The sequence below is a fragment of the Molothrus ater genome, chromosome 20 (genome assembly GCF_012460135.2).
Source record: "Molothrus ater isolate BHLD 08-10-18 breed brown headed cowbird chromosome 20, BPBGC_Mater_1.1, whole genome shotgun sequence".
NCBI classification, from domain to species: Eukaryota; Metazoa; Chordata; class Aves; order Passeriformes; family Icteridae; genus Molothrus; species Molothrus ater.
Genome location: NC_050497.2, coordinates 6960021 through 6980003, shown reverse-complemented (window position 1 = coordinate 6980003; position 19983 = coordinate 6960021). Strand labels below are relative to the sequence as shown.

The 19983-nt window shown below is 45.8% G+C and overlaps 1 protein-coding gene across 3 annotated transcripts in view; it reads right to left on the bottom strand.

The window, feature by feature from the left end:
* Positions 1-5041: 5041 nt before the first annotated feature.
* Positions 5042-19983, bottom strand: part of NUP214 (nucleoporin 214) — a 39531-nt gene continuing 24589 nt past the window's right edge. For 2 of the 3 annotated variants that reach the window (XM_036393964.1, XM_036393966.1), the window contains exons 28-36: positions 19776-19849; positions 16265-18016; positions 14798-14868; positions 14150-14306; positions 12688-12837; positions 11302-11473; positions 7799-7941; positions 6956-6980; positions 5042-6277 (exon numbers count right to left, since the gene is read on the bottom strand). In XM_036393964.1, coding sequence (XP_036249857.1) covers positions 6244-6277; positions 6956-6980; positions 7799-7941; positions 11302-11473; positions 12688-12837; positions 14150-14306; positions 14798-14868; positions 16265-18016; positions 19776-19849 — 2578 coding nt within the window. In that variant the 3' untranslated portion in view covers positions 5042-6243. The remainder of the gene's footprint in view (positions 6278-6955; positions 6981-7798; positions 7942-11301; positions 11474-12687; positions 12838-14149; positions 14307-14797; positions 14869-16264; positions 18017-19775; positions 19850-19983) is intronic. The other variant, XM_036393965.1, reaches the window with a different exon arrangement.

Genomic DNA, 19983 nt, shown 5'->3' with positions numbered 1-19983 from the left:
TCTGCCTGGAGTCGTTTGGGCGGTGGCTGTTTTTAAACAAATAGCTCTGCGCTCACGTTTGGAGGCAGCGATAAATACCCTATTTACCACCAGTTCTCTCTCCGTGTCAGCTCTTGGGCTGCAGCAGACAGAGCCAGGAGGTTTCTGGTGAAAAACACCAGCCAACATCCTGCATTTTTCATCACCAGCCTGCTGCGCATTCGGGGCAGCCGGAGCCGGGCTGGTCGGTGCAGGCTCAACTCCCGCACGCTTCGGTCTCCTGACACCGCTGGCTTATTTAGCAAAACCCCAGGCAGATGTTCACTGAAAATACCACATCTGGAGAGAGGCAGCAGTGCAGAGCCCTGGATAGAGGAGAGGTTTTCAAACACCACCTGTACTCATTCCGTTATTCCCTGCCCACCCCCGAAAATTTTCACGTTCGGGTTTTGTTTGCTTTCCAGTAAAGGAAAGTGCTGAGTTCTGGAGAGCAGGGGGTGCCTGGCCAAGCAGCCAGCACAGCTCCACTGCTGATCTCTTAAACCCACTGGCATCTTCCAGCTCCGTGCTCCAGCTCCTCCTGCCATAGCCCGACCCCACTGCGGGCTCCCATCCCACCACTTCTGCCCAAGCAAGACACAGGTTTCTCCTTTGCACATTTGTTTGGTCTTTGAGAAGTTTTGCTGGTCCCTGATCCAGCTGGCAAAGCAGCATCCAAACTTCTCCAAAAAAGCACCAGAGCAAAGACCTGCTGTGGTATCAGTGCTGTGGCAGTGACACAAACAAGTGCACGGGGGGAGGAGGAGGAGGAAGGAAACTCCCAGCTCGAAGGAAGGAATGTGCAGGGATGGAGCTTGAGCAGGGGAGAGGACAGATTCTGAGTGGGATTCCTTGCCACAGTGGAAACACTCCAGCCTCATCTGTTGATAGCAGGTTAAATTTAGATGTCCCAGTTTTGGAGGGAGGGAGGGGTGGGGAGGGGACACAGCCAACTCGCAGCTGCTTTGGTGAGATCCTGGAAAAGCCAAAAGCTCCTGGACACTTCTCCCTGCACAGGGAGACTGGAAAAGCCCCTGTGGAGGATGAGGAGGGCACAGGGAAGGTCATGAGCTGCTGAGCCCAGCACAGCCCAGGTGATGCTGGAGCTCTGCTCTGGTGCTCCAGCTAACACCAATCCTTGACTGCAGCACATCTCAAACTTTGCCTTTCTACAAGTTCTGTCCCTTGGTTTTGTGATTTTCTAACCTCAGTTTTAAGCAGACTGAGGGAACAGTTCCTTCATTTGAAGAAACCCTCTGACCTCCACAGTTCCTTCTTGAAACTCTGCAGGGACTTTCCTCTGCTGATGCAAATCAGGTTTTGTTCCCTATCTCTTCTCTCACATCTTCTTAAACTGTTAATGTGCAGCAGCTGCAAATACTCCTTTCATTCGTTCATGTTTTCAAGTTTTAAAGCAAAACATTTTTAGCAATGCCCTGAAGAACCTTGAAGCACCTATGAAAAATAAAATAAAAGTACTGTGCCATGAATTGACAGATAATTGTAACAGCTCCTGAAACAACCTGCACTGAGATTCTCAGGGCTACCTTTAGTAGCTTTTGTAAATTGGTCCCCACAAAGCTTTTGGTTGTAGAATCCTGGAAAAAATTACTTCCCTGTGAGGGTGGTGAGGCCCTGGCACAGGGTGCCCCATCCCTGGAAATGTCCAAAGCCAGGTTGGACAGGGCTTGGAGCAATCTGGGATAGTGGGAGGTGTGGAAGGGGGTGGAATGAGATGGGCTTTAAGGTCCCTTTCCCCCCCAGACCATTCCATGATTCTGTGAAGAACCCAAACATGGGAGAGCAGCACTGGAGAGCCAGGTCTGACTCAACCACGATTCATAACTTTGGGGTTACCCCAAATCCAGGAGAGCAGCACTGGAGAGCCAGGTCTGACTCAACCATGATTCATGATTTTGGCGTTGTCCCACATTTCCCTTTCACCTCTGCACCTGCAGGGGGGTCCTGTGAGGAGCCCTGAGTGCAGTGACTGCAGCAGTGGTGCTGCAGGGGGCTCAGTGCCTCTGTCCCTGCTGGGCTGGGGCTGTGAGGAGGCAGAACTGCAGCCCAAGCCAGAGCAGAGCAGTGGAGCCCCAGCACTTGAGCTTATCTCCTGTCAGGGAACACAGGAGTCCCAAACAGGCCCTGGCAGCACAGAGCCTGCATGAGATAAGGGCAGGCAGGAGAAATCCTGGCTCTGCAGCAGGGGACAGACACACACGGGCAGAGGAGGAGCTCTGTGACCTACTGAGAGCTGCAGGAAAGGGAGGTGGGGATGGGGTGAGGAATATGCTGAGTGACCACAGAGCCCCAGGGAGCTGAGCCCATGGACATGTGTGGGTGTGCAGAGCTGGAAGATGTGTTGGCACTTCCAAGCTCATCCCTGGGAGAGGAAGAGTCATGGAGGCACAAAGGTTGGGAAAGACCTCCAAGGTCACAGAGTCCAACCTTTGACCAAACACCCCCGTGCCAATTAAACCAAAGCACTGAGTGCCAGCTCTCCATGGCTGTGAGAGGGGGACAGGGATGGACTCTCTGCTGACCCAGGGCTGCTCATCCCTGTGAGCCACAGCTGCCTCTTCCCAGCCCCTGGGGCTCCACACGACATTTATCTAGGAACAAAACTTTCCCTGGCACTCCCAGGCTCACTCATGCCAAAGCCTCATGCAGGATTATTTTTCCTTGTAAGCAATGCTGGAAGCAATGCACGAGGGACACATGAAAACTAAGAAGGGATAAATAAAATGTCATTTCAGCCTCCCAGCCTGGACATGTACACAGCTGAGGGGAGAAGGGAGCTCTGCTCCAGAATGCTGGCAGAGACCAGTGCCCTGATTGCTGGGCAAAGGGCTGGCAGGAGAGGTGGTGCCACCACCTGCCTGCACCTTGCCCAGCCTCACTCCCTGCTCCCAGCACCTGCAGCAAGGGAATGTTCTGCAGCAAGGGAATGTTCTGCAGCACCTTCCCAACCTCCCTCACCTCCCTGTGAGATCACCCCAGGCCTGAACCCACCACAGCAGCTCGCTGCAGGGGCTGAGCAGCCCTTCCTGCCCATGGCCAGGTTCCTCCCAGTGCCAGGATTTTGGTCAGCTCTGTCCCTGGCAGGAGGGTGGCTGTGAGGGACAAGCCAAAGGATGTGACCCAGCAGCACAGGGTGAACTCCAGCCCTGCCATCCCCTCCAGCCAACAGCAGGATGCCACTGGCATTTGTCCTCTGGTCACCTCCCCATAGTGGCACAGAAAGGCCAAGGGAATGATGTCCTTCCCTTCCCAGGAGGTAGAACCAGAGAGAGAGATATGGCCAAGACCACATTTTGAAATACCAAGCATTAAACAGCAAAAGCCTTTTAAACATGAGATTTAAGTAATTAATTTTTCTACCTCTGTGACAAAGCTATGGTTTGGCCTTATTTTTCCAGAAAAAAAAGCTCTTTTCTTTTTTGCTCTTTTAGCCTTCAAGGAAGCAGAAATCCATGTTTTGGTCTCCCCATGGGTTTAGGGAGATCCTTTTTGTGCCTGAGGCTCCCCTCTGCCCACCACAGTGACACCAGTCCTGTGCTCTGTCACAGCAGAGCCCTTCCAGCACTTGGCTTCCCACTGCCCTGAGGTCTCAGGGGAAGGGAAAATAAGTGTGTGCTTTCATTAGACATAATTAAGATTTAGCCTTTGATAAAAGCCTTGGAAGATTTCTGCTCATACTGAAAGAGCAGGAAAAAAAGAGGCACAGAAGGCAAAGCTCCTCCAGAGCAGTGGAGTGAGAGCTGCTGGCTATCCAAGGATTAACCAGCATGGACAAGCTACTGAGTGAGCCCCCAAACCTGGCTAGCCCTTGAATTCTTCCCCCAGGACTACCAAGCCTGGGGTTTTCTGCATTAGCAGCTTTACCCTTTGGTGGATGTCCAGCCACAGAGCACTGGGCACAGGCCTCATGACCAGAGGCCCCTCAGCACAGGTGACACAGCTGTGACAGCCTCTGGCAGCCACCAAGCCACTGCCACACACACTTACCAACTCCTTGAGTCATCTAATGAAAATGCAGATTTTCCAGAGCAGACTCTGCTGGGTTTTGTGCATATTCCTGTGGGCTCTTGGTCACGATCAGCCTGAGCTGCTCAGCTTCTCCAGCAGCTGCTATGGAAACAGGGAGCAGCACCTGCTTCTCAAGGGCAGAGAGTTCAGGGGGCTGCTGTTTCAGCCAGGATTTGGGAATAATTGCAAGAAAATGTATGTTCAGTCAGGGTCTGGGGTAGTTCTAAAGGCACAGGAGTTAAACAGGTACCAAGCAGCAGAGCAGGGACACCTCCCAACTGCTCCCATCATTCCAAAAGAGAAACTTCAAAAGGCTCAGCCTGCCAACACCACATTCTTACCAAGCCAATCTTCTCCACAGCAAGAGGCTGCTGAGCTATCTGGGGGAGCACAGCTGATATGGCCTCTGAGGAGGTGTCACATGCCACAGTGAGGGGAGATTCATGCAAAGAATTTAAGGTCAATGGTTTGGGCCAGCTGCTATTTATAAAGAGGAAAGAAAGCACAACAGCAGTGTCACCTCTAGGCCTTAAGAAACGTTGTCTTGTCAAGGAGAACACACTGGGAAGGGCATGCTTCAATCCATCTTCAGCTTTTCTTCACCTCCAGACCAGCCAGTCTGGAAATATTCTCTCTGTCCCAGTGCTGTGGTCCCTGGATCACCAGAACTCTCCCTCTTGCCCCAAAGGGACAGGGAGGTTCCACCCAAATCCCAAAAGTGCTGCCTCTAGCATGACCCATGGCACACCAGGGTGTAAAATCCAGGGCATATGGAACAGCCTTGGAGCCCATGGCCTTGCAAAGCCCCTCCACAGCTAAAAACAAGCCCTCCTTGCACACTGAATTGCCTACATCTCTTCATTTTTAAAGGAAACCTGCCTAACATCATTCCCAGGTGCAGAGACAGGAAGGACACCTGGCTCAGCAAGGACAAGAGTTAGGAAAATATTTTTAGGCTGATTTGAAAAAAAAAAAACACAATTTCTTCAGGAACTGTTGAAAAATAGAAGTAGTTTATAATAGATATGAAAACAAGAAGTTACCAATTATTTACAAGTCCCAGAAATGATCACATGTCCACCAAACCAGAAAATGTCACTTGTCATCATATCATATGAAAAGAAAAAGAGAAAAAGAAACAATAGAATGTTTCTGCTGAAAACAGAAAATGCAGAACTCCCCAAAACATCCTAATAGGATCAAGGAGAAAACCCCATCCAATCTGCTAACACAGGAGCTGCTATTTCAAACATGTTATCCACAGAGCAACAAAACCTGATTGCATCATTTGGAGGTTTCATGGAGGTCAGATGCATCAAATAGAAAAAGTGTTTGGCCAGAAGTCTTTGGGGCATTCTTTAAAAATTTGTTTAGTATGTTCAAGTACAAACACATGAGAATTTCACAAATGAAATTGTGTTTTTTTCCTGTAGCTTTTGGCTTTAGTCAATCTCATCTCTGTTAGGAAAAAAAAAAAAAAATGTATCCAACAGTAGAATCCAACAACCAAAGCCAAAAAAAGCAAAATTACTAATGGCTCTAGATGGAGGTCATGTGTCTGCTTCCAGGGCCAGAAGTTTTCCCCAGAACCTGAGTTCCAATTTTTGAGTTCTGTAAGATTTACAGAAAGGTAAAAATAGGAGAGCTTTTACTTCCCACCTCTTTGCTGAATGTTACTGCCATGGGAACGTGCTCTGCACGCTGCCAGCTTCTTCCCAGATAATTTCCTATTTCTCCACTAAGCCTCTGGCTCACACATGACTCAGTTTCAGCACTTCACCGAGATAAGCATGTGCCCCATCCTAGACTTAAAATTAGCAGGGCAAACCTCAGCCCCTTCTTCAGAGCCTGGGATAATCAGGGACTCTATTAATGAAAAATGTGCTGGTTTATGTCAGGAACCAACTGGAGCTACTCCCTTGGGTAGGCAAGGGATGGACAAGAAAAAGCTGAGCTCAGCACACATCCAGCTCCCCTTGATGCAGGGAGATAATAAACCCTTCCACCACAGAAAACATCAAGCCAGATAAAATAGTTTAATATAGAGCGAGAGCAAGTATTGCATAAAAATAAGCAAAATCTTTTTCTTAAAAAAAAAAAAGTCTGAGAACTCGTATTTAGAAGAAAAGCTGGTAGGGTATCAATCATGTGGGTGACTCATGAATGCAGGAGCTACAGGAAGAGTTCAGGATGTCCCTAGCTTCTCCATCCACTAAATCCAGAGGAAGATCTGTGGAGCAAGATAAAAAGAAAACCACAGCAGTGAGTGCTAGAGCCTCCCTCAGGCAGCATTAATTCAGCAAATCTCTCAATCAAACCTCCAGTCTCCCTAGTACCAGGAGCTTTTTCTGAGAACACACAAGTATTTCCAGCCTCTTTTACCTGAGCCTGCAGCAACACACACTGACTAGATATAATTGTGCTTATTCTAGAGCCTGCCATCTGCAGAGATCCATGCTCTCTCTATCTGACAGGGAAACAAAGTTTAAGAAACTTGCTGGAAGGGATCCAGCCAGGCAGAGGCAGAGCAGATGACAGAGTTAACCTTTAACTGTAAATCATCCTCTCACTTCAGCCACAAAAGGACCAATTTATCTCATTCCTTGTTTCAACCTGATAAATGGAGCAGACTCCTGATTCACACACACAGCTTGAGCACACACACCATGTCCCTGAGAGATGGAGAGGGAGCATGATCCAAGTGGAAATTTTCTCTTAAGAGACAGGTAAACCTCACTGGAAAGCTCACATCCAGAGCCTGGACTTAGGCCTCTGAAGCATCACCAAAATGGAAATCAGAGCTAGTATTTAAGTGCTATTTTCAGAGGTTGCTCCTGCAAATCATTCCACTCTATTCTGATTCCATTCCTATTTTTAAGGAAGAGTTAAGACACAAAATGGTACTTACGTGTTAGGTGATCCAAAACCAAAGCCTGAAAGAAAAGCAAGATAGAAAAATAGTTGGTAAAAGGGAAAATGAATGCTTAGGATTTGTAGTAAATGTCCCCTCCCACACACAGATTGAAAAATATTTTTTTCCTGCCTTAGGCCAGGAAAAAAGCGATGGGCAAACAATGAAAGTCAAATCTCCATCTACAAGAGAAGTGACTTGTCTGCCTCCTGACAGAGCTTGGCTTTCACTGCTCATCAGCCAGGTCATTCATTAGCAGCCCTGCAGACAATGTGCCTGGTTTGCTCCTCTCTCCCTGAGCTGCTTTTTTGAGGTTTGTGCTTAATGCAGGCCCCTGGTGTCAGGCAGCCACCAGGGAACGTGGCCCTGCACGGGCTCTGCTCTGAGCCCTGCCTAAATCACTGTGGCTTCACTGAACTGCAGCACTAAAACATTTGGCTGTTGGTGTTGCAGCTCAATTTTTCAGTGCATATTTCTCTAACACTGAACACTTACAGCACAGATACCCAAGCATGTGGTACTGAAGAAATATTCCTTATTTCTCAGTATTTTCCTTTGAGGAGAAAAAGCAACTCCAGAAAAAGAGGTGAAAAGCAATAGTCAGATGAGGTGTGCAGAGCAGTAGTGATGTGCTGCCATTGCACCCAGCAGATCAGTGATGGAATTAGGAGCTGAAGGCTGAGAAGGTGCTGTACCCCACCCTGCCCCTCAATCCTCCTGGACATGGTGCCTTCCCTACAGCACCAGGCAGATTTTTGGCAGGGAGCTGAGGATTCCCACCCAATTTCCAAGGAAAACCAGAGACATGGGGGCTGTTAGGGTGATTTTAGCCTCTCCTACCTCCTCCACCTGTCCCAAAAGCTGAGAATCCACTGCTTTGTGTGCCAAAGCCTGTGCCCTGCTGGGACAGGGAGCCAAAGGTGGGCGTGTTCTGGTTTGCCAAGGTGCCAAACGACGCCGTGTTGTTACTGGTACCACCAAACCTGCAGGTTTAAAGAGAAAATCTGAGTTTGCAAACATCTCACTTACACTAGAAGTTTCTCCCCATGCCCATGATAACAGTGCACCCCCTTAAATGAGGATATATCAAGAGGTGGGATCAGTTGATATGAATAATTGTTCATTTTGGAAAGAGATTTCCTGCTTTGGGAGAGTATTGTACATAGCAAGGTCTGTTCAGCTCCCATTCTAAACACACACCAAGGCAAATATGTTCATGCTTACACACAAGGTATCTTTTCAAGTGCTTGGAAATACCAACTCCAGCCATCAAATGGAATATTTTAATTCACCCCTGTGTGTGGCTCTCACCAAAAGCACAGCATTGCTTCACAAACAGGGCAGCAAACACAGAATTGGTGTGAGCTGCTCAAAGCCAGAGCACAAAGCAGAGCCCAGATACAGAACCCAGATTCTCAAATTTCAGAGGGTATCTTCCCTATTGCCCAGAGAAATGTGCAGATTTCTCAATTCCTTTCTCTCCCCAGCCCATTTTGAACCACACAAGGTTCCAGTGCTTCCCTGAAGATCTGCACCAACCAGGCACTTCTCCCCACCAGCTCTAACTAATCCCTTCCCTAATTGCCTTTGGGGACTGAAATGAGAAACACTTTTATATAAGGAAATGTGTCTTTCTCCACCCACTCTGTCCAACCAGGCAGCACAAAGCTCTTGGTGTGACACACTAATGAGACCATGACATGCAGTGTTTCTCTGCCCTTCCTTCCATTCTGAATATAAGAAATGTTCTCAAAGAACGACCTTCAAATTTAACTTAAACTGGGCAAAATGCAGATTTCCAAATGACAAGCTCTGCTAAAGCTCTGCAAGTGCACAACAATCCTAAAACCCAGCAGCAGCCTGAGCAGAGCTGGACATGTCACAGTGTGCCAGCTCTGCAAGGCTGTGCCTCACAAACTCCTGTCATTTCTCACTTAAAACACAACCTGACAGCACGTTAACCCATCTCTCCATCCATCCACATCTAGGAGACTTAAAAAAACCCAAAACACAGACCTACATCAAAAGCTATCTCTCCAGACAAAAGACAGCCCTTGTAGCAATGTGACAAGCAATTCACCTGGCAAAGGACATCACCTCTCCTGTCCCAGACACTGCCAAGTGTGCACACTGCCTCCACAGGCAGCAGCAGATACCAGGGGCACTTCAGTGACTCTGCAGCTCTGCTCCTGCTCTGGCTTCTCACCTCTGTACTTGCAGGCAGCACTCAGAACCACAAATGTGCTTTTCTCAGGAAAAGCAGAATAGATATTTTTTTTTTTTTTTTTTTTTTTTTTTTTTTTTTTTTTTTAGTTTTTTAAAAAAGAAGCAAGATTGGGTGATGTGTTTAGAACAAGAGGTTTTAGGGTGCTCCCTCTTCTCAGGACCATGCTACAACACAAATCCTGTCTACCTTGTGTAAGGAAGAGGTGAAAATAGTGACAAGGAAACTTGTGGTTCAAACTGCTCCTTTCAGCTACAACAAGAAGAGGCCTGCTGGAAAGGCTGCACACAGTTTAAGTAAGAAACAGCTTAATATGGACAGTTTTTTTTCAGACACACAAAAGACATGAAATGCAGTCATTGCCTGGTAACAATTTGATCCAACCTATCTTGCCCAGATTTTCAGGTCTTTTGTAAAGCTGCTGTGCAAAACACAACTGAGATGCACTTGAGGTTAGTTTATAAAAGCAAAACATCATTTGCCCACCAACAGTTGGAACTGAAGGCTCTGAAGAAGTGTAGTGGTTTCTATTTCTGACACCCCCATAATTTATTGAGTGATGCAGATTTTTCAGAATTGAAGCAGTATGAATCACATGTATTTAAGTCAGCAGAGTATTCTCAGGAACTGGGAGATAATACAACACCATGTACTTGCAAGTAACTTCTTTGGAATTGGGATTTTTAAAGTTTCACTTCAAGAGAAAGGCAAAAAGGAAGTCCTGCACAGATGCTACATTATACTGCAGAATTAAACTATTGCTCAACATTTTGTGGTGAGATTTGGATCTTTGTAAAGATGCCTGGGAATTTTGCACACTCTTTGAAAGTTTTTAAAATCAACATCCTCAGGGAACTCTGAAAATATCAGACTGAGTCTGTACCTTTCTAGTAGAGAAAAAATTGTCAAAGCTTCCCACAAGTGAAGTCACTGCATTATCTTTCTTGAGTCTGCAGACTGCTTATGCAAGACCTCTTTTCCATCAACATGCTGCTTGTTCTGAATCCCATTTTATCTTTAAGCTATCCATGTTGTCACTAAGCAGATCCAGTCTCAGTACAAAATCCTGCAGCACAATGGCTGGATGCTGGAACTGAACAAACTAGCAGTTGATTTCAGCTAAGTCATCCCTACAAACACATCCTTCTATTAAGATTGAATTAAGCTGCCTGTATTTTCACTTTCCAAAGGGACTCCTCAAGCTGCTACACATTCTGGGCAGCAGGAGCACCTGGCTGAAGCCTGCCCCAGCTCAGGGGTACCTGCCCACACCTCACAGGAATTAACAAGTCACACTTCTGGATGCACCCCTGTGCCTTAGGTAAGGGCAGTTCCTCCTGAAACCAGACAGAGAGACAAACACTTGTGAAATTTATAAACAACAAGATTGGGGAGACATCTGGTTTCCTCTCCTCACTGGAAGTTTTTCTCTTTTTAATTGGCTGTGTTCAGTCTGACTGTAACTGCAGCACAATGTTGGTAGCACAAGGCTGAAGAACTGCATTTGCTGCCTCCTGCAGAAGCTGCTTGGCAAGGTTTGGAATTTTGTATTTGCTGAACAAAGCAAGGAATGATGTGCTGTCTGCTCTGGTGCCAAGCACAGGCTTAGGGGATACAGGAACAGGTAAAAACAATCAGGGAGGGATAAATATGAAGAGCTCTGGGAGCACAGACTGCTGTTACAAGTGCCTCATCTCCCACAGGTGAGAGAACAGCCTGAATTCTCATTAGCATCTCTAGCCCAAATCTAACCAGAGGATAAAGTGTCTGGACAGAGTAACAGATAACAATAATTGTTATTTTCTTTGCTAGGCATAGTTTGTAGTCCTAGATTTACACTCATTAAATGCACACAGAGAAAATACCCCTGCATTTCCTCACAAAGTTACAAGCTGACATCTCAAAAGCTAAAGATTCAACACAAGAGTTACCGGCATTAAAATGATCACACTCATTCTTCGGGGTGTCAATTTTAGTTTCATACCTTAACATTTTTGTCTTTAAACAAAAAAAGGACAGTTTGAGCTTACCAGTCAATGCCAGAACATATTCCTCATGTCAAAGCAGAGGTAACCAAGCAGAACCTTGTCATGCAAGCAGGCTGCTTTGCCTGGCTTACCCAAATCCTCCAGCGCTGGCTGCTGCCGTCCCCTCGCCGAACACTTTGCCTCCCGTTGAGCCCAGAGGGCTTGAAAAGGTTGGGGCTGAACCGAATGCTGGCACCCCTCCAAACCCAGGGGATCCCCCAAAAGTGGGAGGGCTGCCAAACACTGGAGCAGCACCGAAGCCACCTGAGCAAAACAGAGGCAAAAAAGGGGACAGGAATATCACATAAACAATAAGGCAGAGAGAGAAAACAAAGAGCAGCTTTCCATGGAGATAATGGGGTGTTCATCCTATCATATGGACACCAATTTATAGAATTAATTGCAATCTGCAGGGTGTTTTGTTGCAAGAGATATGGGTAAGAGAAGTGCCTGAATGCATGAAAGAAAACTGCAACTGGCAAGTCTCCCCCATCTCTGAAGATCAGAAAGTAGGTGCAAAGTTGGGTTTTAAGTGCTTCAGGGATGCAAAGATTCAGGAGGTAGGGTATGATTTAATTCTGGTTTAAGTAGTGGAAACTAAAATGGAAGGATGTCAGTGGAACTGCCTGCAGGGAATTGAGAACTTATCTCTGCTCTTGGCAATTTCTGTTCAGGGCTAGCTGCCTCCTGCAGCTCTGAGTGGATTTCTACCCAGATTATTTCTTTCCATGTTCATCTGCTGGTATTATTGGCCTGTTTCACTGTGGAACATGAAGGACACCTGCTCTTTTACTTGACCAGGGATGAGGATGGGATACCACTGCACCTTTTAATACCCAGGGTGAAATTCCAGTCCATGCCAAGGTAATGGATACTGTTTGGCTGTAAACACAAAAGGTCTGGAAAAAAAATAAATGCTAGGCCTGAATTATTTAAATGCAGATCAGATATTTTGTTACCTCCATCTCTAGGAAGTTAAGAGCATTTATCCCAGGGGCTGAAGCTTTGGTCAGCAAACACTCTCTTTAGCAACGTACATTAACATGTTTCATTTTCCTTTTTCCACAATTTTAAGTAGTGAAATGGGGATAAAAGAGGTTACAAAACCCAGAGCAAAGTTTGTAAGATAATATTCCAAGGAAGTATCTAAAATAGGAAAAATGTATTCAGTTCCATGTTCTGTACTCTTGACTTCACAGAACATAAGACCAGAACTGAATTACACAGCCCTCAGCTCTTAAATTGCAATGGGAATTTTTGGAATGAACACCTGAGGATGCTGCATAAGAGAGAGTAAAATCTAGCCTAGGATCCACCAGTTAAAACTCCATTCACTCAGCCATTAGTTATTTTTCATTTATTGTTCAGAGACAATTCTTGTCCATGCACCAAGTCCAGGCCGTGGACAGCTAAGTGGAAGAACAGCAAATAACTGCCAGACAGTGAGGGCTGTCCTAGTGGGTGCTTTCCCAAAGTACCTGCTTTGTTTGGACTGGAGAACCCAAAGCCTTGGGAGGCCACACTTCCACCACCAGAGCTGAAAGTGCCCGTAGGCTTCTGCTCTCCAAAGGAGGAGCTGCCAAAGCCAAAAGTCTTTGCTCCGCTGTTTCCAAATAAGCTCGAAGAATCTGGGGAGATGAAGAATATTTATAAACAGCCAATACTCAGAGAAGACAATATTCTACACTGCACTTCATTAGCTGAAGCAGGAGAAAGGAAAATGACTTTTCTTTCCACAAGCCCCAAGCACACAATGAACATCACACTGAAAACAACACAGGGAGAAGCCAAGGTTTCCCTAATTCCTACTGGACTTTGAGGTTGCACCAAGATCCATTCTGGATCTGATAGACCACTAACAACCCTTTATTGCTGCAATTTAGTAAATCACCAGGAAGGATGATTTGTTTAGATGCATCCTGTGCCCCAGTCAGTAAAAGACAATTCCTCAAGTGAGGAATCCCAGCAGCTACAATCATTCTCTCCAGACAACACAAATATCAGCAAACCACAAATTAAAGGTTCTCAGCTGTTTTGGCAATGCTCAGTATTTCTACACAAGATTATCTAACAGGACCTTAAAGTAGGAGCCAAACTTCTCCAGCCTTACTAAAAAATAACTCATTTTTTTCATCCTTCATAAGCCTACAGGGAGTTTTTGCATCTAGAGGCAGGACACAGAGCAACCAAAGCTTTTCTCTGGTGAACCATCTGTTTTGTTTCATCACAAACCCCAGAACTGCATTAAATGATTGAATTAGCAAGGTTAGAAAACTGACCTCAACCATTAATCCCAATGGATCATTAAAGATGTAATAAAATAAATGGATTTTCTCTCTTAAGGCTTGAAGTGCTACTTCTAACCACTTGCAGCACCAATTTTACAGCTTTCCTTTGTTTCCCTACTTTCATGTTCAGCCACTGGCTCCCCTTCTTTGTGCTTTCTACCTGCCTATCAATATGTCACAGCAAATTCTGGTAAAGTACCTTGCATGTGCTGCATAAAGACATGAATTTTTAGGCAGAGGTTCACAAAAATTCTCTCCCTCTCATATTGATTCGTTGCAATTTTTACAGTCTTAGGGCGATGAGAGATGATCAAAGCTTTCTAACTTCCAAACAAGTTGGAGGCAGAAATTCAGTGACAAGAATTTTGAGCATTTCATTTTAAGGAAGGATTTGGACAAGAATTCTCTACAGAATATAGATATTATTCACACTTCTTGCATCTGCTTGTTTGTTTCAATGGCTTCCCTACTTGTTTTCCATAAACCTAGAAGAAAAATTCTGCATTACACATCACACATGCTCTGGTTACTCCCTCAAAGCCTTTCATATTAACACAGAATTGACTCAAAAACAATCAGCAGAAAAGCAGATGGGCTCACAAAAGCAGATGGAAATCACAGCACATTTTGTATTCTTCTTTTGTTCACTTACTCTGGGAAGCTGCAGATCCAAATCCTCCACTGGAGGAACTGAAGGGATTCTTATTGGCTGCATCCTGGCTTGGCTTTCCTCCCAAACCACTGAAGAAGCCTCCACCTCTCCCACCACTTCCAGCTCCAAACAAGCTTCCACTGGAAGAAGATGGCTGCTAGAACACAAAAAGGACAAAAAAGGGATTTAAGCAAAGTCAAAGCAGCACGTGTTCCCCCCAAGGCTGTTCTGCCTGGGCCTTTTCTCAGGATGCCTGAAGGGGCTGGCAAACCAGCCAGCAATCACCTTCCAAAATGGAATGCCATGAAATTTTATTTAAGTCTGTCTTAAATCTTGTCCACAGCACAGAATAATGCCTTTGAGACTTGCCCTACACTTGCTCTACTTTCCACATAGCATGGAATAAAGGCAGGAGACTTACTGCATGTGTCTTATCTTGCATGTGATAAAATGTTTGTGTCCCCATGCCCCCTGGAGTATTCATGCAGATGCTGCTTTGGTGCTTACCACAACAGCAAATATCCCCAGTACAGACTAGGGCACATTTTATTTAATACATCCAACTATATTAAAAAAAATATATCAGAAATAGGGAACCCTGACCAAGTCCCCCACGTGTAACAGCCCTACAAAGCCATAAATACTTGCCTGGCCAAAGACAGTGCCTCCAGTATTTGCTGCTTGCCCAAACACAGAACCTGTGTTACTAGAACCAAAACCTAAGAGAAAAAAAGAAAAATTAACCACCAAAACTATTACCAGAGTCTAAGACCAGGACAGGATAAGGACAGGTCTTCCATGCCAAAACACAGGGATACAAATTATGTTACCAAACACATCTAGGCTGGACAGACACAAAGCATGTGCCAACACCCAAATAATAATTTACACTGAAAGTTTATATCAAAGTCATTCTCATTCTCTCTTTGGCCAACTTAAAAACAGACAATAGAAGGCCTTTTCACTTGTGGGATTGTTGCTAACACCAAGAGAATTGGATTTCTGTTAACATGGCTACAATAATACAATGCAAGTTGTGCACAAGCACTGGAGCATTCTGATTGCCCTTGTGTAAAGAGGATCTGAGCTTTGTTACCTGAAGACTCCTGTTAAAGATAATGAAATGTTTTGATTAAAAAGAGAACTCCCCTTTCCATTTCCCAGTTCACTTAAATGTGCCTTTTGTAATAAAACTTGCATCTCTATAATTAGGAACACCTTTCTCGAGCAGAGTTCACTTCCCACCATTTAACTATTCTCTGCTACTGTACTTAAAATGAGCAAGCAGTTGCCTGCAGTGCCATCATTTTTAATTAAATGAACCTAATTAGTTTTTCTTCCTTGGAAATACATGCTCTCCATTATTACTATGCACTTGTCACTTTTCCCTGGGAGCTCTCTGAAGATTGTAGAGAAAAACCTTTGGAAAAGCCCCAACAAGATACTGAGCATGTGGAGAACAAAAAGGGACTGACCAAGGAGGTTTGGTCTGTGCAAGAATCCAATTTAACTGTGTGGACAGGTAGCCGGTGCTCATGTTACTGCTATATTTAATTTTGAGATGTATCCAAATGCAGAAGTGGATTTAACAGATTTTTCCTGCAAACACATCACTTTGAGGGCTTATGACACAGTATTACACCTGGCTGTACATGCACTGTTGCATGTGTTCAGTGCAGGCCACTGAAGGAAGTGCTGCATCTGTGTTTATTCATTGCCTTGGTTATGGTCTCAGAGCTGCTCTGCCCCTTTCACTCAACAATTTACAACACTTCCAGTTATTGTGCAACAGGCAGGATAATATGTAATGCAAAATTAAATTAAGGTAGACTAGTAAGTATAAAATGAAGGCAGGACTGGCTGACAAGGCTACATTCAGAGGCCTGCTGATGAATAGTGAAGCAGAGCAAAAGCTTCTTTTGCCTCCAACATTAGTCTGCTTCTCACATCCACTGCAGCTCTTGTTCTTACTAATTGAAAACAGAACAAAACCAAACCAAAAAAATGAGACCCATCAGGTGCCATAGGGGGGAAAAAAGGCATTAATGCCATCCTGCTTTCCCAGTGATACCCTCCAAGCCAGACAGTGCCACTGGGACAAGACTCTGCTCTTACCTGAGGCCTGGCAGAAGCTGAAGCCAGCAGAGGACGTGGTGGTGGTGACAGCAGCAGTGCTCCCAAACACAGATCCCCCCTGCCCAAAGCCAGTGCTCTGCCCAAACACAGGAGGGCTGCTCTGCCCAAAGAGCACCCCCCCTGTGCTGGCTGGCTGGCCAAAGGAGAAGGAGCTGGCACTGTTGGTGCTGGCTGGGGCTCCAAAAACATTCCCACTGCTCGAGGCTGCTGTGGAAGCTGCTGGCTGGCCAAAGGCTGGCATTGTCCCAAAGCCAGACTGGCTGAAGGTAAAGCCACTTGAAGAACTGCTTGCAGGCTGTCCAAAGACTGGTGCTTGCCCAAAGGCTGGCTGGCCAAAGCCTCCCGTGGTGGTGGTGCCAAAAGCAGAAGTACCAAAGGCTGAGGTGGCAGCCTGGGTGGTGGCAGTGGCTGTGGACAGAGTGCTGGTGGTGAGCTGCCCAAAGGGAGAGGATGCTGTGGTACCTGCTGGGAGCTGTCCAAAAACAGGTGGTGTGGAAGGAGTGGCAGCAGCTTCCCCAGCAGGCTGGGTAAACGCTGAGCCAGAAGAGCTGGAACTCGGTGGCTGAGAGAACACTGAGGAGCCTGCAGAAGTGGGGGCAAACACAGAGGCACCAACAGCTGGACTCTGCACACCTGTAGTAACATCAGAGGTAGCAGCCAGAGCACCTGTGGCTTCTGCAGGAGAGGCAACACTTGCTGTGGAGGTTGCTGCTGACACATTCTGATCTGCTGGGGTGGCTGTGGAGACAGCAGGAGGCACCAGGGCCTTCAGATCGCTGGTGGAGGTGGGAGCAGCCACAGGGTCAGGGGCAGGAGGTGCCACTGTGGTCCCAGAGCCCTCTGGGATGGTGTCCCCAGCTGTGGCCTGGGGTAAGGCTGGTTCTTTAAGTGGCTCTGTGAGCTGTGCCTGGGGCTGTGGCACTGCAGGTGAAGACCCAGCTGCTCCAGCTTCGTTTTCAGACGTTTTTTCTGAGCCAGGTTGTAATTTGGCATCCCCTGCAGACTTACTGGAAGTTGCAGCAGGGACAGCAGTTTGTGATGAACTTGAGAAACATCCAAACGAGAGGGATGCTGCAGCAGGGAGAGTAGAAGGGGCAGAGGTGGAAGTGCTCATACTGTTTGTTTGCTGAATACCAAATGAAAATGTGGGTTTGCTGCCACCAGAGCTTCCAAGATTAAACACCCCAGAAGACCCCGTGCTGGTTAACTGGACATTGCCAAAGAGACTGCCCGTGGCACTAGTGCTGATGGATGCTGTGCCAGCTGACGTGCCTGAGGTTGAAGCAGCTTCTCCAGCTTTTCCTAAAGTCAGGGGAGCAGTAAAATTAAATGCAGAAGGCATTGGAGACACTTTAGTTGACTGTGTTCCTGCAACACTGGTAGATGGTGCTTTACTGGTGGTCTTGGCATTATCATCTACTTGACCAACCCGTAGTCCTGAGAAGCTCCCAAGAGTTTCCCCAGCTAGGTTGCCCTGAAACAAGTGATCTCCTGGTTTGGATGGAGCAATATCCAGCTTGCCAGAGGTTGTGGGGGGAGCAGAAGATGATGTTGCAGCAGCTTTGGTTGATTGGGTGCCATCTGCTGAGGTGCTACCTCCTACTACACCTCCTGGAGCACCTGCTGATTTGTGGGACCCAAACGCAAAGGAGGCCGCCTCGGGAATTGCTCCAAGTTTGGAACTCCCAGCAAACAAAAATGAGTCTGGCTGGGCTGATTCTTTTGCAGGAGCTGTCAGTGAGAGAGACAGAGGTAACAAATCGAGTTAGGGTATGCAAAGCTCATTTATCATTCTCGCAATAATGGGCCATTTGAGTGCTTCACAGACTGTCAGTGCTCTTGCCTCAAAGCTACAAAACCTCTGTCCATCAGGTAACTGCAACCTTCACATCCATTCAGGACATAACAGTGACACCCAAAGCCTTTATGGCCAGGGTGGCAGTGACAAACACTGTTACTGTCACATCACAGCCTCCACTTAACCATCCTTCTCTTTGAGTACAGACAACTCCAGCCTTTGGCTCCTATTTCTTTTTCAGCAGTTTGATAAAAACATAAAAGACCTGGTTATTACAGATAATTTTCTACTGACACCACTTTCACCTCTTCTTACTTGGTTCAGGTAAAAAATTCCTGACATTTACTTCAGCACTTTCTTTTTAAACCAATGGCTCAGAACAGTTAAGGTCATAAAAATACTTTGACACTTGAAGAGTTTTCTACAGAATCAAATCTTTCTTTACCAATTCAATTATTTATAGACTACCCTCCAGTTTTGATACAGCTTGCTTTCAGCTTTGAAAAACTAGAGAAAAACTCTCAAATGTAATTGCCAAAGCAGCTCCATTTCTAACCTACACTGCTGTCCAACAGTGTGAAACTGCTGAAGTTTTAAGGGAGCCTGGGCTAGTTTTATTTAATGTACTGTCATTTCATTTCTGTGCACCAAACAAATTTTGACTTGAAAACACTTCACTGGTGTTTGGACAAAGTACAGGAAATCTGCATGGAGCTCAAACAACAAAGAGCAAAAGCTTCTTACCAGATCTGGTATTATCCTTGTGTTTTCCTCTATATTAAGTATATTTAAGTAACTGACACTCAATAATGTAGCTTTATTTTCCTTCTGAAGCCCTGAAATTACATTCTGTAGTTCTTCCATTACCAATTAGAGACAGAGGTGCTCCTACCAGTTCACAGAACAGAGTGGAGTACCTGCCCTCACACAATGCTGTGGTTTACAAGTCTGCCTCCTGTACCTCCCACTCCTGCTTTATCTGTGTTATTTACCTAAGCTTTTATGTTCATCTCCAAATTTTAAGCCCACTTCATTCTCTCTACTTAACATCAAGAGTATCAGTAGCATTACTGTAGCTGTGATGGTCTAAGGATAGAAACAAGCCAAGATTTGTAAGAAGAGGTGATATCTTTTATCAGAGGAACCAACAACATTGGGAGCAAATTTTCTGACTGTATGATCTCATCTGCAAGACTAAAATTAAAGGCAGAAAGCTTCAAAAATACTACAAAGCAGATTTTATCAGTTCCCTTTGATGAGACTCAACAAGGATTTACCTATGGCATGGAAAGGCAGCCTCTGTATTGTCACTTCAATTTTGGAAGCAACACAAAGCCATTCCAAGCACTTCCCTCTGATTACTAAATGCTCACTGGATAACAGTTCTATGTCAGTCCACCTCAGCAACTTTAAATCTACAGATTAAAAACAGCAGAGGAAATGACTACAGGTGTTACCCTTTGCATAAACTAGCGCCTCCTAAATGTTCTTGGCAACAAATATTTTGCTTAATTGACAGGTGGGTGGCCCAGATTTCTGTGTATTACAGGGGAGAACCCAGCATGGGTATGAAATGTTACTGGAATTTTAGTAATAGAAGTGCAACACAGAACAAGAACCACATGGATTAGGAAGAGTAAACACTCTGTTAAGAGGGAAGAGAGGCTGTTTGCACAACTCTCCCAGACTCACCTTGTGAGGGAGCGAGGCTGGGAGGAGTCTGTGATGAAGCAGCTGATGTGACACCACCAAAATTAAATACAGACCTAGGAGGAGAGGAGAGGAGAGAAAGGGAAAGAATGACTTAGCTCAAAGTGCTGAAATTTCCAACCATATGATGAGCACAACTCTGAGGCTCAGATTTCCAGTACAGACTTGCACAAAGCCAGGCACACAGGAG